The sequence below is a fragment of the Brassica napus genome, chromosome C6, assembly GCF_020379485.1.
Source record: "Brassica napus cultivar Da-Ae chromosome C6, Da-Ae, whole genome shotgun sequence".
Taxonomy (NCBI): domain Eukaryota; kingdom Viridiplantae; phylum Streptophyta; class Magnoliopsida; order Brassicales; family Brassicaceae; genus Brassica; species Brassica napus.
This window is the reverse complement of record NC_063449.1, coordinates 40488192-40504028: the sequence shown is the minus strand read 5'-3', so window position 1 is coordinate 40504028 and position 15837 is coordinate 40488192. Positions and strand designations below refer to the sequence as shown.

The 15837-nt window shown below is 32.7% G+C and overlaps 2 protein-coding genes across 9 annotated transcripts; one reads left to right on the top strand and one right to left on the bottom strand.

The window, feature by feature from the left end:
- Window positions 1-6459: 6459 nt before the first annotated feature.
- On the bottom strand, window positions 6460-9239 carry LOC106353971 (ultraviolet-B receptor UVR8-like). Of its 8 annotated transcripts, none has more exons than XM_013793807.3 (7): window positions 9032-9239; window positions 8715-8858; window positions 8311-8598; window positions 7900-8249; window positions 7418-7819; window positions 6986-7349; window positions 6460-6910 (listed from the first exon to the last, which is right to left on the bottom strand). In XM_013793807.3, exons 3-7 carry the CDS (start codon window positions 8554-8556, stop codon window positions 6662-6664), a joined length of 1611 nt encoding a protein of 536 aa, XP_013649261.2. In that variant the 5' UTR covers window positions 8557-8598; window positions 8715-8858; window positions 9032-9239; the 3' UTR covers window positions 6460-6661. The 8 variants fall into 8 exon arrangements, with proteins under 8 accessions (XP_013649261.2, XP_048617060.1, XP_048617061.1 ...); XM_048761103.1 differs by having other exon boundaries at window positions 8715-8773; window positions 9032-9178; XM_048761104.1 differs by having other exon boundaries at window positions 8311-8562; window positions 8715-8773; window positions 9032-9178.
- A 2527-nt stretch (window positions 9240-11766) lies between these two features.
- Window positions 11767-12626, top strand: LOC125589011 (photosystem II core complex proteins psbY, chloroplastic-like). The gene has a single exon (XM_048761102.1). It carries the CDS (start codon window positions 11906-11908, stop codon window positions 12491-12493), a length of 588 nt encoding a protein of 195 aa, XP_048617059.1. The 5' UTR covers window positions 11767-11905; the 3' UTR covers window positions 12494-12626.
- The last annotated feature ends 3211 nt before the right edge of the window (window positions 12627-15837 follow it).

Genomic DNA, 15837 nt, shown 5'->3' with positions numbered 1-15837 from the left:
GTTTCTAGATCCATTAATCGGAAACCGACTTTGGTTTTGGATTAGAGACAATGGCTGACGTGGATAACCACTTAAATGTCATGTCCGTCCATGTGAGCCTTGTCTGACCACACCCTACAATCATGGCTTTCATCTTCACCGTTCATTACTAACATGCCCTCCACCGTTAGCCCTCTTATGCCACTGGCCATTCTCACACCACCGGTTTTTGGATAGCCGTGGGTTAATTAGTTATAGCTTCGAGTTTCTTAATTTTGGCTTGAATGGTAACAGCTTATTTTCATAAATACATAATCATAAATATTTCTATTTTGGAATGAAAGTGAAAGAAGCTAGATTTCACATAAATTTTTGGAATGCTGTGATTAACAAACAGATGTAATTTTGTGGAATCATTCGACCTTTTGGGGTTATCTAATCAAATATTTTTGAAAAAGCTCACAACCAGCCCGAATTTAGAAAACCTCTCAACTAGCAAATGGTTCTTAAAAATTATGGTTCGTTCATCTTGCTTTTCCAGTGATCGGCTCGGAGATGGCATGTTGATTTAGAACTTGTTCAATTCTGTTATCTATATGGTTTGTCTTCAAGTTTGTCCTGAGAAAGTTTCATCCAAGTTAATTGGAACCACAGTTTGAAAAAATAATTCATTTGAACCAAAATTGCTATAAAGGTAACCGAAACAAAAAAAAAGAGAATTATTGCCGTGTTATCCAAAAATGTAATAGAAGGCTATTATAGGTACGGAAACATTTTTAATTTTTACTTTAGTTTACAATCTGACAGGTTTGGTAGCATTATATATAATGTCATCAATATTAAGGTGATGATCGCCTTTGGTTTTTGTTTCTGTAAAAAATATTTTTTTTGATCCAATCAAGATTTAGTTTTAATTTTTGCTTTTGTGAAAACCATTGAATTTGTCAATCAAGATTTTTAACAAATAGATTCCCTAAATTAATTTTTTAAAATTTTTATCAATTTATGAAGAAAAATCAAAAATTAATTTTTGTGGACTTTTAAAAAAATGATTTTGTTTTTTATAGAAAGTATAATTAATAATTAATAAATAATATCTTATAAAGAGAAATTTTCCATGCAAGTTTTTTAGATAATATATCATTTAAACACTAATGTAAATAATTTATTTGTGTCTCATATATGTAAATAAATTTTGATATTTATATATAATATTAATTAATTGTAAATACTAGTTATTAATTTCTATAAATAATAATTATGAGACACAGTAAACAATAAATAAAAAAAATAAAACATAAAAAGATTATTAAAACAATATATTATATAAATTTTGAAAAATATCCATTCAAGTGTTAAAAATAAATATATTATATATAAGAAAATTAATAAATATTTAATAATTTGAATTATTTTTAATTTGTATAATTCATAGATTTTTTGTGGTTTATATTTTAGTATGATACTTAAAATTAACTTAATTTTAAAATGTTAATACATGTTTTATTTTTGAAAATTTTTATTGAAAATTACTAAATATTTTATTGCTAGTTGTTTATTATTTAAAAATAATGCATTGATAATTTTTTTAAAAACAAAAAACTACGGTAAAAGCAAAAACTAAAAGCCGAAATTCAAAACTCCACAAAAGAGAAATTTCCTACGATAGTTTTTTTAAAATTTATTTTCACAAAAATAACTTTTGATGAGGAAAATGACCACAATAAATTTTATTAAAAAGTGGTGTTTTAAGGATGAGATTTCAAATTAAAATAAAAAATAAGTATTAAAATTTTCAAAATAAAAAAAATTATTTTGGTCATTTTTTTTGAGGATTATTTTGGTGATAAAATAAAAATAAAAAGTGCTATCTAAGAGAATTGTCCAAACCAAAAACCTAAAAATCAAAATCTTAAAGTCTAGAACCAAAATCTAAAATCTAAAAATTAAAAGCTAAAACCAAAAACTAATTCAAACAATCATCACCTAAGATTCTTTTTGCTTAATTTTCAGTACCAAAGTTTTTCCCTATCTCATATGATCTTTTCAATGAGATAATATGTTTTTTTTTTAAATTGGTTGATTAAAAAATTAAATAAATGTACTAGAAAGTGTAATAAAATTAAAAAGATCAACGACAAAGATATAAGAGATTTGAGATATCACAACTTTAAAGATAAAAGTTGCTTCCCATTATATTAAACGAGAGGACCTAGGATTTTTACAATGATATCTTGATAAAAGTGGGATCAATAGAATCCATATAATGCGATTCGAACATTTTTTTATCTGTATACGATGACTGGTAATGTTCAAAATGATGGAATGATTGTGTTTCATTAACTTTTACTAACCACACTAGTAAAATCACGTCTTTTTATTCACACATTTTGCGATTTCTCGAAATTAATTGAATATATATATATATATATAAACCTGTATAATGCAGATTCTAAACTAAATAAAAATATATTAAATGTGAAATTTTTTCTTTTCAGTTTTTTCATCAGAAATTTTATTATTTTTAAATTGCAATTCTGCTCTTTTTAACTAGTCACGACATTCATTAAGTTTCACATGTTAAATCGTGTAGTTATTATCTAGATTGCTTTATAGCCCTTCTCATTGCCAAAAATCTAAAGTTTTTTTTGCTAACTTCAAAAATCTAAAGCTACATGAAAAGATAAAACATATTAAGATAGATTTTCATGTCGCTAAAGAAACCTGGAGGGCCGTGTTCTGTAACCCAAAACATGTATGCTTCATTATGAAAGGAACCAGGTCCTCTGATGTGGTGGTGATTAAATTGAGGACAAAAGTTCAATACGGTGAATCACCAGAGTTCGAATTCCGGCCACTGGAAAATTAACATTTCGGCATCACCAGAGACATGAGACAGATAAGTAGTAACACGTGAATAGTTTGGACCACTTCTGTAGAGCCAGGATATCCATGTATAAAAATTAATCATTCAGGAAAAGAAAAAAAAGGAACGATAAGAAATGTATTTATTAGTATTAAGAGTTTAAATATAGTTACTTGTTTGTTATACTATGGACCATAGTCTATGGTTAATTCATATTCTCCCTTGTATAAGAACAATTCTGTTAATTTCTACCGAAGTCCAGACATTATTCTGTTTATTTATCGCCAGGATACACGTAGAGTCAAGAGAATACAATTGCCTAAAGTAAAGAACCTAACGACATCTTGATACGATAACTTAATATACGTCTAGGGTCCTTATAAACTATTGCAATAGATTAGCCGTTTAAGGAGTCTAGAATTCGAAATTGATAAACTATTTATTTGATAAATTCTAATTTGGCATAAGTTTAGCTTTATTGTCAACTGCGGACGATTAGTATATTCGTCAACGGTCTACATACATACGCGGAACGCGATGGCTTGGACAAACGGCGGAACGGGTAAAACAAATATTGAAATACAAGAAAATGCATTCTAATCATTGAGAAACACAGATGATTAGACTCAATATTCTTATACCGAATAATATAATGTTAAACATTGCTCATATATCAGTCGTAGTAACTAACTATATATAAAGAGGCAAACAATAAACATATAGTATGGAAATATTCATGAATAGATGAGAGCCCTGAAGAAATGGTGGCACGAAAGAGGGAGTCACATGGCAGCCATGTGCTGATAATGATGATATCTTGTCTCATTTCGCTATTGACATTTCATACCAATAATTTTTATATAATAATGATGAATTCTCTCCGCCCCCCTCCTACTAGATATTGTAACTTTTAGACAAAATATTAGATGTGTTGTCAGAAGATATACTAATAAACTTGTATAAGCATTAATTAATAAAAACATCTATTGTGTTTATGCGAATGTTTAAGGACTTGTTAAGTTGTGGTTGCTTAGTTTGTTCGATTATTAAAAAGTCAAGTATTCAATTTGATGAGTTCTTATCAGTATTTGTTTGTCTACTAGTATTTGATAATAATCATAATTCATAACGGGTGTAATTAAGGTTTCCCGACGACCAATTAAACTATACTAGTAGTAATATACTGCATTTTTTTGGGAATAATTTTCACAATCCTTGCTAATTTTAGTAACCTACACATCTCACGGTATTGGCTAATTAATATGCTACTAGAGCGCGGATTTGAATTTTCGGTTTTTAGTTATTTATTTAACTAAATAATGTATTTGTAATATTTGATGTATTATATTCACCAAGTAAATAATTTTTTTTTTGCATCTTAAACCATCTATTTACGATGAATATTCGATATCATATAAAAAACTGAACAAATAGACGTAATTAGAGAATTGTAAACGATATATAAAAACAATGGTTATTAATGTAAAATATGAAGAAATATTATATTATGACTTAGTATGGCATAAAAGATTATAAATTAGTTATACATGTTTAAAGAAAATAAAATAATTTTTGAACTTCTATGAAAAATTTAACATATAAAAAAGGGCGATGAATTAGTCATCAAATTGTAAATAATTTCATAATTTTATTAATAATAAATTATTTATAGTATTTGTTTTTTGTCAAGATAATTATTAAATATCCATAACATTAATATGTTAAAAGGTCATACTATGAAAGCCCATGTTGTAACCGTTTTTTTCCGGGAAGTGTAACAAAAAAAATACATTTAATTCTTCGTTTTGTTTAAGTTTGTGTCGGTAAAAGATTAAAAAAAATATCTTTATCTTTTTCAATGTTCAATTTGAAGCTTATTATGCAGAAATCATACGCAAATATATGCAATTGGTTGGAATCTCTATATCTTTATGTTCTTATCAATATTAAATTTATTGTTTCCTCTTCTGCAAGCAAATCAATTACCGAAGTAATAGATCAATTGGTTGGAATCAAATATATTCTTATAATTAGTGTAATTATGGTTACAGTTTCTATATTTAATAGGTACATTAAAAATACGACATTAAAGATATTCTGTTTTGATTAATAGAAGATATTGGATTTTGAGTTTGTATTTATTGATTTGTTTTTTATAAAGCTTAGAAAATCAATGGGATGATTGGTTGGTTGATACATCCTATAAAGAAAACGAAAACTATAGGTGGTTTGAATATTACATCGATCGATGCATGATGTAAGTTGACTATATAAAACTTGAACATGATCATTTCAAACTAAAGTATAGATAGGTTATATGCATTTGTTATATTGTAGTTAATATATTTTAAATATTACATAAGTCAAGTGATTCACATTTTCGTAAAAATAATATTCAAGTTCATTATTGGGCCCTATACTTCTATTTTAATAATAGAGATGTTTCAAACTTTCAATCCCTTCGAAAAAAAAAAAACATTGACTTTAATGCATTTACACTATTTTCGCCACATTCCCACATTAATCTAAAAAAAATTACGCTGACTTCTCAAAATTTTGTTTCCTTTTTTTCTCACAACTTAGGACATTGAACTCATCATCTCTCTCCTATCAAAATCCAAGCTTAGTTACTGTTGTTTACGTGAGCTAATCAAATTTTATGCATAACTTCTTTTGGCTGTACAAATCTTTTACATACAAATCTGTTTTTTAAATTAAAACTCTTATTCACAAGAATCCTCTATCAAAATATTTGTTTACACTTTTTATATTTGGGATGATGCCTCCAATTCGTTTAGTAATCTCTCCAACTGCACCAACCCAAAAAATAATAATAAGCTGTTTAAGGTCACGACTGAAAAAAGATATACATACCTATTAATTGTTTGATCCGCATTAAACAGACTTAATGTTTTCTTATTTTATAAATAACGAAATTAATAATCTCATTTCGCGCCTTGCGCAGATCATCACTAGTGAGAGTTTATAGCGGAAATCATAATACCAAAGGCAGAAAGCTGTATATATTATCCATGTTTCAGTATGTTCTTTCAGTTTTAATGCTAGTAAACATTTTTTTTAGTAGTAGTTAAAAAAGAGTTATAGTCAAACCCCCAAATGATCGAATCATGTGTGATTCAGTATGAAATGAATACAAAATTATAGTCATTCACTCTAATGATTAATCTCTGTAACGGTCAATTAAATTATGACATTAAATAGCAATTACCTAGATAATTACGGTGACTATTATCTTAAAACGGGTAACTTTTTTTAACATTAGAACGAGTTGGTATAATTATATACTAGTAAGTATGATGACTATTGCATCTTGAAACCAATCTATATACAATCAGAAACATAAAATAAGAACTATGTTTCTTCTTTTGTATCTGAAAAAAACATTTGAAACATGTCTATATGTTCTGACTATTGGTATATAGATTTCTTGCAGTTAAAACTCACAAATGTTTGTAGATACAAGTATCAAACTCTTGCTCCACCCTCCCCCCTATAGTTTACAGGTCCTTGCTCTTGAGACGTAACTAGTCATCAACGGCAATTTACAAAAGAAAAAAACGAAACACGCCAAAATGTAAAATTGCAACGCAGAATATCTAAAGAAACATTTATTTGTTTCCTTGATTCGTCGGTTAAACTAACAAAAGTAACATAAACCATCTAACAATTCTTACATGTCATCATTACCTTCATGTTACTAAATTACTATGTACAACCACTTCATTAAAACATTAGTAGGAAAGATCAATGGTGATGCAAACCTAAACTAAGAAGATGGGGGTTTCTTTCACATCTTTAAGAAAGATTAATACCGACAACTTTAGCCGGTTCAGCTCTTTCCGTCAAGTTATCACCAAGCTCCACCCCAAGCTGTCCTCTATCCCCTGTCCCAAACGCATAGACCGTCCCAGACTCGGTCATTGCAAACGTATGACCACCCCATGATATTGAGTTTGTCAAACTCACATGAACCACACGCTCTTTTATCTCCTTCAACGACGAAACCAGATTTGGTGTCACTGTGTTGTCATCCTCATCCCCCTGCTGAAAAAGCCCCAAATGAAAATAAAGACACCATTGTCTCAAACACCGAAAACAAGAACACACAGAGAGACTCACCTGACCAAGATTGGCGAACTCTCCACTGCCAAACGAGTAAACCTGACCATCATCAGACACAACAAAGGTTGTGTAATCTCCTGTGGCGACGTGGACTGCTTTAACATCTTTTAGTCCCTCTACCACCTTGGGAACCAACTCTGACTCTCCAGTTCCGTGACCCAAGCAGCCAAACCGTCCCCAACCCCACGTGCAGACTCTCCCATCTCTCCCCACCGCAGCAGCATGCCATGTCCCTGCTGAGATCATAACCGGTTCCATCTTCAAAACACTAAACTCCTCTATCAACCGAGGCTGTTTCTCACTGGTTTGAGTACCATGCCCAAGCTTCCCACCCAAGCCACATCCAACAGAGTACACCGACCTACGCACAAGCAAACAAAAAGTAAGAACACATGCTAACCGGGTTAAGAACATTAGAGTGGGACTCACATGCCAGTAGGTTGACATGCTAGAGCAAGGAGATAGCAAAACCCAGCAGCTATTTGCACGACAGGGATGTTCTCCAATGCGCCCAACAAAGGATGAGGCAACACACAGTTACGGTCACTTCCATGACCAAGTCTCTCATCTTTTCCCCATGATAATGTATAGACTCTCCCTTCTCTAGACAAAACCGCTGTGAAGTGATATCCTATAGCAGCTTGAACAACAAAGATCTCCGTCAAGGACTTGACTCGCTGGGGAGTTGTGATGAGCTTAGTGTCTTGGTCTTCTAATCCAGGCTGGCTAAAACAATCTTTCCCAAAGGCATAAACTTCACCAGCATCGCTTATTAGCATTGTTCTGTCAGCGCCAATAGCTGCCTGAATGATCCGGATCCCGGAGAGTGATCTGCAAACAAACACAATGCACACTTCAACATTAACTAATGCTAAAAAACTGAATAAATCAGAGAAGTGAGTGAGTAAAACCTGATTGGTCTAGGCTGCCAAGTGTCTTCAATGGTTCCTTGTCCGAGTTGTCCCGAAGTGTTAGATCCGAAAGAGTAAACGACTCCTTTTGATGTCACTGCAATGCTGTGACCAGGACCAGCGAGTGCTTGTGATTTCTCACGTCTGCAACCTAATTCACCAGCTAGCAAGAACCTCAGAACCAGCTTCCAGGAGCCTCCGCACTTCCTTTTGATTTCTTGGCGGTCTTCCTCGCCCATGCGTTCGAATACCGACTTCTTTTGGCAAATGTCGAGAGCTGCGACCTCTGAGATGGAGAGTTGAAGGTCCGGAGAGAAGTTTGCTGGCTTCCTAAAGAAGGAACACGTCGCCTGATGAAAGAAACAAAATCAGCACCCATACACAAAGACATGGAAACAAGAAAGAGCTTGCCTCGAGTTTGGCAAGGTCACGAGGACACAAGTCACAAGTTGTGAGGAGGTGAAGGACAATGGAAGGACAAGAAGCCAGGAAGAACTCTCCAGGAGCAGAGCTGTTGCCGAGGCAGTGTCGTTTCAGAGATAGAAAGGAAGGCAATAATGGCAACTCCATAGCCGCGAGGGGATTCTCGGGGATGATGCTACAGAGTTGTAGCGTAGTAGAAGGGCTAACAATACTATTTGATGTTGTAGTATCCATTGGGCACTGCTCTCAACCAAATGATTTATATAATAAAACTCACTGAAAACCAGCAGAAAAACCATATGATTAAACTAAGTGCATTGTTCAGTCCTGTGATCTATATTAGTTAGTTAATTCATTGGTAAAGATAGAATCTTTGGTAAGAAAAAAGCTACCTTTGATTGATGCTACGTAGTGATGAACACCGATCGTGATTAAGTTGGCGGCAGAAAAGCTGTTAATGTTTAAGGCAAATAAGATCACAAAAAAAAGAGAGATGATCAAAGATCGAAACTTTCGGAGATCAATAGAGTCACAAACTGATTAAAACAAAACACAGATCAGAATGGTTAGTGGCATATTTAACCGATCAGTCGAGAAAATAAATAAAAAACATAATCATAAGTTTTTCTCAGTTCCTGGAGATGGTGATCGTCGATCATCATCAGCATCTAAGAAAGGTTAGAGCATAAGAGGGGATCCATAAAATTACCAGACTTTGGGACTCAGAAGAGGGGACTTCAATCTCCGTCAATTTCTATATTACTACAAAGATTGTTCATTTCGTTTTTCAGGAAAGCTTATTACACACAAATCCCCCCCTCTTCTAAACGTTTTTCCACAAACAAAAGCGATTAGGTGTCTGTCAGCCTCCACAGATGACAATATAAAATATTCATAAGTCCACTTGTCTACAAAAGCCCAAGTCCATTGTTCTTTTTTTGCCACATTCTCCTTTGGTGATGAGAGAGCATTTTTTTTTCTTTCTTTCAGTGTGTCATCAAGACGCTAGACGAACCTTTTAACGATCAAGGCGGCTGCATATTATTTACATAAATAATGTTATTACTAGATTTACATAAAAGCGCGGATTATTTTTTCAGTTCATTAAAATATATGATATGAATTAGTAGTATTTTAGTCTGGTTATACATTATTATGTTACAAAATTGAATTATATCAAAAAATAAAAAAAATTATTTATTTAGTTAGTTAATGTAATTATATTTTTAATCGTTTGATTATTTAAAAAAAAAAATTTATCTGGTTTGATCAGTCTACTATTTTAAAATAAATTGTTTTAAATTAGGTGAGAACAATATTTTTATATCAAGTTTGGACCCGAACCGGTAAACACTATGATTTGTACATAAGCTGGTTTAGATTTAATGAAAACTCGTTAATTTAAAGCATGCAAACTTCGAAAAAATTCGCAATCGAGTGTGACCCGACATTTGGTTGACCTGGTAGAAAAAAAATCTTCAATAATATTTTAAGAGATGAATGAAACTTCTAATATATTTTTAAATTTATGATTTTTTATTGACTATTAAAGCGTTTAAAATTTATATTTAATTAGATCTTTTATATGAAATATTTGGTTTGATATAAATGTAGGATATTTTTCATTTCTAGTAAGATTATATATAAATTATATAAAAGTCAGTTAAGATTATATATACATTGTATATACATTATTTAAAGTTCATCATCAATTTTTATTAATAATAATTGGGTTTACATTGATATGAGTTTGTAGCTGGTAAAATAGGTTAGCACTTATCAAAAATGCATTCTTTTAGAATATTACTGAATCTATATGTAAAAAAGAATGACTACATATTCATGTAAGTTTGTATAAAAAGAATATTTCAGATGTTATAAATCGTGCTCAAACACTTGTCTACAAACTTATATAAATATATATATATGTTATGATAAAGGTTGTCTTAGAAACCTATGTTTCATACAACAACATAGAATTCAATAATGACATTTCTATTATTATGTAGTACTATATTAGAATGCAATATTGTTTTGTGAAATTTTCATATTCAAAGAATACGATAAAATTTTTTACGAAAAGTTAATTTGATAAAATAAAAAAGATCCATTACCGAATTCATAAAGTCTATTTTTATATTCATAAATATCATTTTATATTCAGTTTCCTAAACAATGAGAAGTAAGAAATGATTTCATTGAAAATATTGTATAGTTAAACAATGAGAAGGGTACGATCAAAAATAATAAATAGGTAATGAATATCTGCAACAACTTTCTTTAAGTAGATTTTTTCAGAATGATTCTCTTTTAATAGTATAGATATTTGCAGGGTTTTTTAAAAGTTTTTAAAATTATATTGAATAATTTTTTTATTATAGATATTTTTTAGAAAAAATAATTTAACGTAAATATATATAATTTTGTTTTAACAAATAATTTTCTAAAGTGTTTTTTTATCAAATTTGATTTTGTAAATATTTAGAATTATATAATGTTAGATGACATGGTATAATATGTTGTATGATATATGCTTTCATTTTAATAATTGATATATAATATTATATATCCATCTTTGAGCATAATATATGATGTATATAACATTATTGAATAACAACAATAACATTGGATGCTAAGAAGAAAAATTATTAGAGAAGTGTATCATACAAAATGAGAAATAATAATAGGATTTATGTAAAATATTTAAATTATTTATAGTTATTTTAGTTAATGGTAGGATAAAAAAAATAAAGACTTATATATAGATGCAACAACATTTTTTATAATATATTTTTAAAAAGATTTTCTTTTAATAATATAAATTTTCAAAATCGCATCTATAATATATTATCAAAAATATCCTAACAATATAGAATATAGAATATATTGTTAAGCTGTATGCAAAATAACTTCCTTTGAAATCTAGTCAAAATTATTTGAAGTGTTAGTCAAGGAGTGGAAGTAGCACGGCACCATAACAAATCGACTGGAATCAACCCAATATTTTGTCCACACTAAGACTAGCCTCAAATAAACCAAGTAGAACAATTTGCATTTACAGTCAACCAACAAATGAAAAACTAACAAAGATATGTCGACCAAAAAAAGTTAATATACTTTTGCTAGTTTATAAAATTTCACAATTTTGAAAATGTTGAACAGTAATCTACTTATCTTTACAAAAGAACAATACCATTGTTTATAAATCTGTGTTTATTGCAAAACCCAAATATCTGTGAACATTTAACTATTTCACAGTTTTAATTAATTTTTTATCTCTTGAAATAATGACAAAAAAATATGGAGAGTACTAAAAATAAAGAATAAAAGACTTATAATTCATTTAGTTTTGCAACAAAATAGTTAAAATATTAAAATGTGAATTAAAAAAGGAGAGTGGGACATATAAATATGTGGCTCAAATCTCAGCAAAATCTCCAACTCTCTCCTCATTGGTTAAGACAAGTATCCAGAAGCCTTTCATTTCCACTCGTCCTCCTTCCCTCCTTCTCTCCTTCTCATATACACAAAAAAATCATCTCACAGACTCACTCTTCAAGTCTCTCCCTCTCTCCGATCATCAATGGCGGCGACTATGGCGACATCAACCAGATGCATGTCCCTGAACCCATCTCCTCCTAAACCCCTAAACCAAACCAAACCCATCTCCTCCTCAAAACACTTCATCACCCTCCCAACTCCACCAAAACCCACCGTCTCTCTCGCCGTCACAAGCACCGCCCTAGCCGGAGCCGTCTTCTCCGCCCTCAGCTACTCCGAACCCGCTCTCGCCGCTCACCAGATCTCCCAGCTCGCCGCCGCCGCCGTGTCGGAAGGCAGCGACAACCGCGGCCTAGCTCTTCTCCTCCCGATCGTCCCGGCCATCGGGTGGGTCCTCTTCAACATCCTCCAGCCAGCTCTCAACCAGATCAACAAGATGCGCGCAAGCAAAGGAGTCGTCGTGGGTCTCGGCGGCATCGGTGGTGGTCTCGCCGCGTCAGGGCTCTTGACGCCGCCGCCGGAGGCAGTAGCTGCGGCGGAGGCGGCGGAGAGAGCTGGAGATAACAGGGGACAGTTGTTGTTGTTCGTGGTTGCACCGGCGCTGCTTTGGGTTCTTTACAATATATTGCAGCCGGCTTTGAACCAACTCAACAAAATGAGGTCTCAGTGAAAACTCTTTACAATATATAAATATTAATCATCGTTCGTCCTTTGTTTAAGTTTTGGACAATTATCCATTGTTATATATTTCGCTCACTATATACTCAATTTAACCCTTGAAATGGTTTTCGTTGTTTCAAAAATCATCAACATAACCTAACGTAAATAAATCTTTTATATACCTAATCTACATCAAAACATGAAGTTAGTTCTAGTGATTATTGTCTAAACATTTTTGCATGCTTTTTTTTGCTTTACTGTCATTTTCTCTTTGTGCTACATATATAAGATTATAGCAGCATCAAGTTATAAATATTTTCTTGACGAAAGGCTTTTCTAACATTGTCATTTTGTGAGGATAAAATGAATTACTTGCTCTGATTCCACATGAGCAGTATTCCTTTTCCATCGTGCTCTATTCCTAGTCTGGAGTAGAAATGTTGTTTGTTGCTATGGAGAAAGTGATTTTTTTCTTTGCTCACTGTAAAACGAAAAGACCGAAGGTTCTCCTACAAAATTTGTTAAGTTCCATTGGCAAAATTTGTTAAGTTCCATTGGCTGCTCTCTGGTAATTTAGATGGTCTTTCTCCCAAGAGGAAGAACAGTAAGTCTATGTTTCAAATCTAGAATCCAGGGTCGTTTGGAGCCCTCCAGGAAGTTATGGACTTGTTCATATGTGCCTTCCCGGAATTGATCAGAGCTCCATATGCGGGAGTGAAGTGTTGGTGGGGAAATTGAAATTCTCCCACGTGCTGTATGAGTATCTAAACATGGAATTTCCCGTAAAGGCACATATGAATAAGTTCATGAAAGGCACATATATAAGTTCCTAACTTCCTGGAAGAGTCTAGGTGACCCTGCACCTGAATTTCACCTTTTTAGAAATGAAACTCATGATTTTACTATTCTTTCCATTTGGGAGAAATACCATATATCTAAATGGCCGGAGCGGTCCATGGGACATGACCAATTTTATAGGAGTACCTTTAGTCTTTCAGTTAACAATGAGTAGAGAACAAATTCTGTCTTTCTTCATGACTGCAAACAACATTTTCTTCTACTTAAGACAACGGATAGAGCACAACGGAATAGCAATACTACACGTGTGGAATCAGAACAAGTTTGAATACAGATGTTAGTATAACGTAACTTCTCTGGAATTAGTACACAAGAATATGTTGATTCTGCAAATTACAATGCAAGAATGACTGTGTTCGTTCTGCAAGAACTTTTTGCCCACCTGATTTTGAAACTAAATATGAATATACATCGTTCGTTGGGATTCAAATATGATTAAGCCTTTGTTATGGACAATTTTCCTTGTTATAGATCTAGCTTACTATATACTCGATTTAACTCTTCAACTTTTCTATGTCATCAACATAACCTATCGTAAAATACAATATTTACATAACTAATCTTACATCAAAACCTGAAGTTAGTACTAGTGACTATTGTCTAAAGATGAAAAATGCCACATTGTATGGTTCTTTTGCATGTTTTTTCTTTCTAACATTAATGTCATTTGTGAGGATAAAATGAACTATTTGTTCTGATTCCCACATGCAGTATTGCTATTCCATTGTGCTCTATCGGTAGTCTTGAGTAGAAGAAGATGTGAACTTGTTCTATGCTCATTGTTAAATGAAAAACCGAAGGTGCTCTTACCAAATTTGTCATGTGGGCTGCTCCGGTAATTTAAATGGTCTTTCTTCCAAGTTGAAAGAACATGAAAGTTTTGAGGTTCAAAAAAAAAAGTGAACTCCAAGTGTAAGGTTGTCTGGACTCTTCTAGGAAATTAGGAACTTATTTACATGTGCCTTTTTAGAATCAAATTGAAGCTTCATTTTGGAGATTAAAGTATTGGTAGAGAAGATGAAACTTTCCCACAAATAGTCGTTCCATTTCGTGTTCAAATGTTCAAATAACACGAATCAAACGATTTTTTATGAGAGAGTTTCAACTTCCCCATTGATACTTTAATCTCCCAGATGGAGCTTCAATTCGATTCTGGAAACACATATGAATAGGTTCCTAAGAGTCCATACGACCCTGTACTTGGAGTTCACTTTTTTAGATTTGCAACTCACGACTTTGTTGTTTTGTCTACTTGGAAGAAATACCATTTAAATTACCCATGAACAAAACAAATTTTATATAAGCACCGTTGGTTTTTCACTTAACATTGAACAGAGAACAAATCACGTCTTTCTCCATATCTGCAAACGACATCGTCTTCTACTCAAGACTTCGAATATAGCACAAAAGAATATCAATACTGCATGTGTGGAATCAGAGCAGGTTTGAATACAGTATGTTGGTATTAGCCTAACTTCTCTCGAATTAGTACAAGAATGTGTTGATTTTTGCAATTGATGGCAATTCTAGCTTATTTAAATTATTTTGTTAACATGTTAGAGTGTTGTAACTACTAATGGGTTGTCAAGTGTCAACCACTAATCGATTGATGCGTGTTACAAACTTAATTTGTGCAAATACAAAAAGGCAATAGCCACATGTGTTGGTTTCTTTAAACCGGTGTCATCTGTTTACTCATAAATAACCTGTCAACGTGACAATTGTTAGAAATATGAGAGAAGTGTTGTTGTGAAAGTTGTGTCTTTCTCATTAGCTCTCACTATCAATATATAGTGGAGGTTTCAAGGGTTTACAACAAAGGAGAGTATCTACAGTTTTTATTACATATTGACCACAAATATCTAGACTTGGTCAAAGCTCATAAATGCTCCGATTGAATGAGTCTTCATCTTGACTAGTCTTGGACGGATGAGACAAACCGGAGACGGGTGTAGACGGACCGGATAGTCGGGTCAGATGTAAACCTCCCTGATGGTTAATGGCAATCCACATATCCATATCATGGATTTATAACACTCCCCCTTGGATGCCATAACCATATCGGGCTTGTAATGTGCTAACGTTGCCTCATTAAAACCTCTCCCGGAAAACCCAAAACCCAATGTGGTAAAAAGGGAAACCAAGGACAGGAAAAAGAGTACAACACACATTACTCCCCCTGATTTGGACATCACTGAAGGTCCTTGAGTCTTCGCATGCCAATCTGCTGCGTAAGCTTCCTGAATGTGCTGGTGGGAAGTGACTTGGTGAAGAGGTCGGCTGAGTTCTCACTTGACCGGATTTGAGTGACGCTGACCTCCTTGGCTTTCTGCAACTCATGTGTGAAGAAGAACTTGGGTAGTATATGTTTGGTTCGGTCACCTTTGATATACCCATCTTTGAGTTGAGCAATGCAGGCTGCATTATCCTCATATATGATGGTCGGACCATTGTCCTCGACCATTCCACTATCTGATCGGATGTGTTGAGTCATAG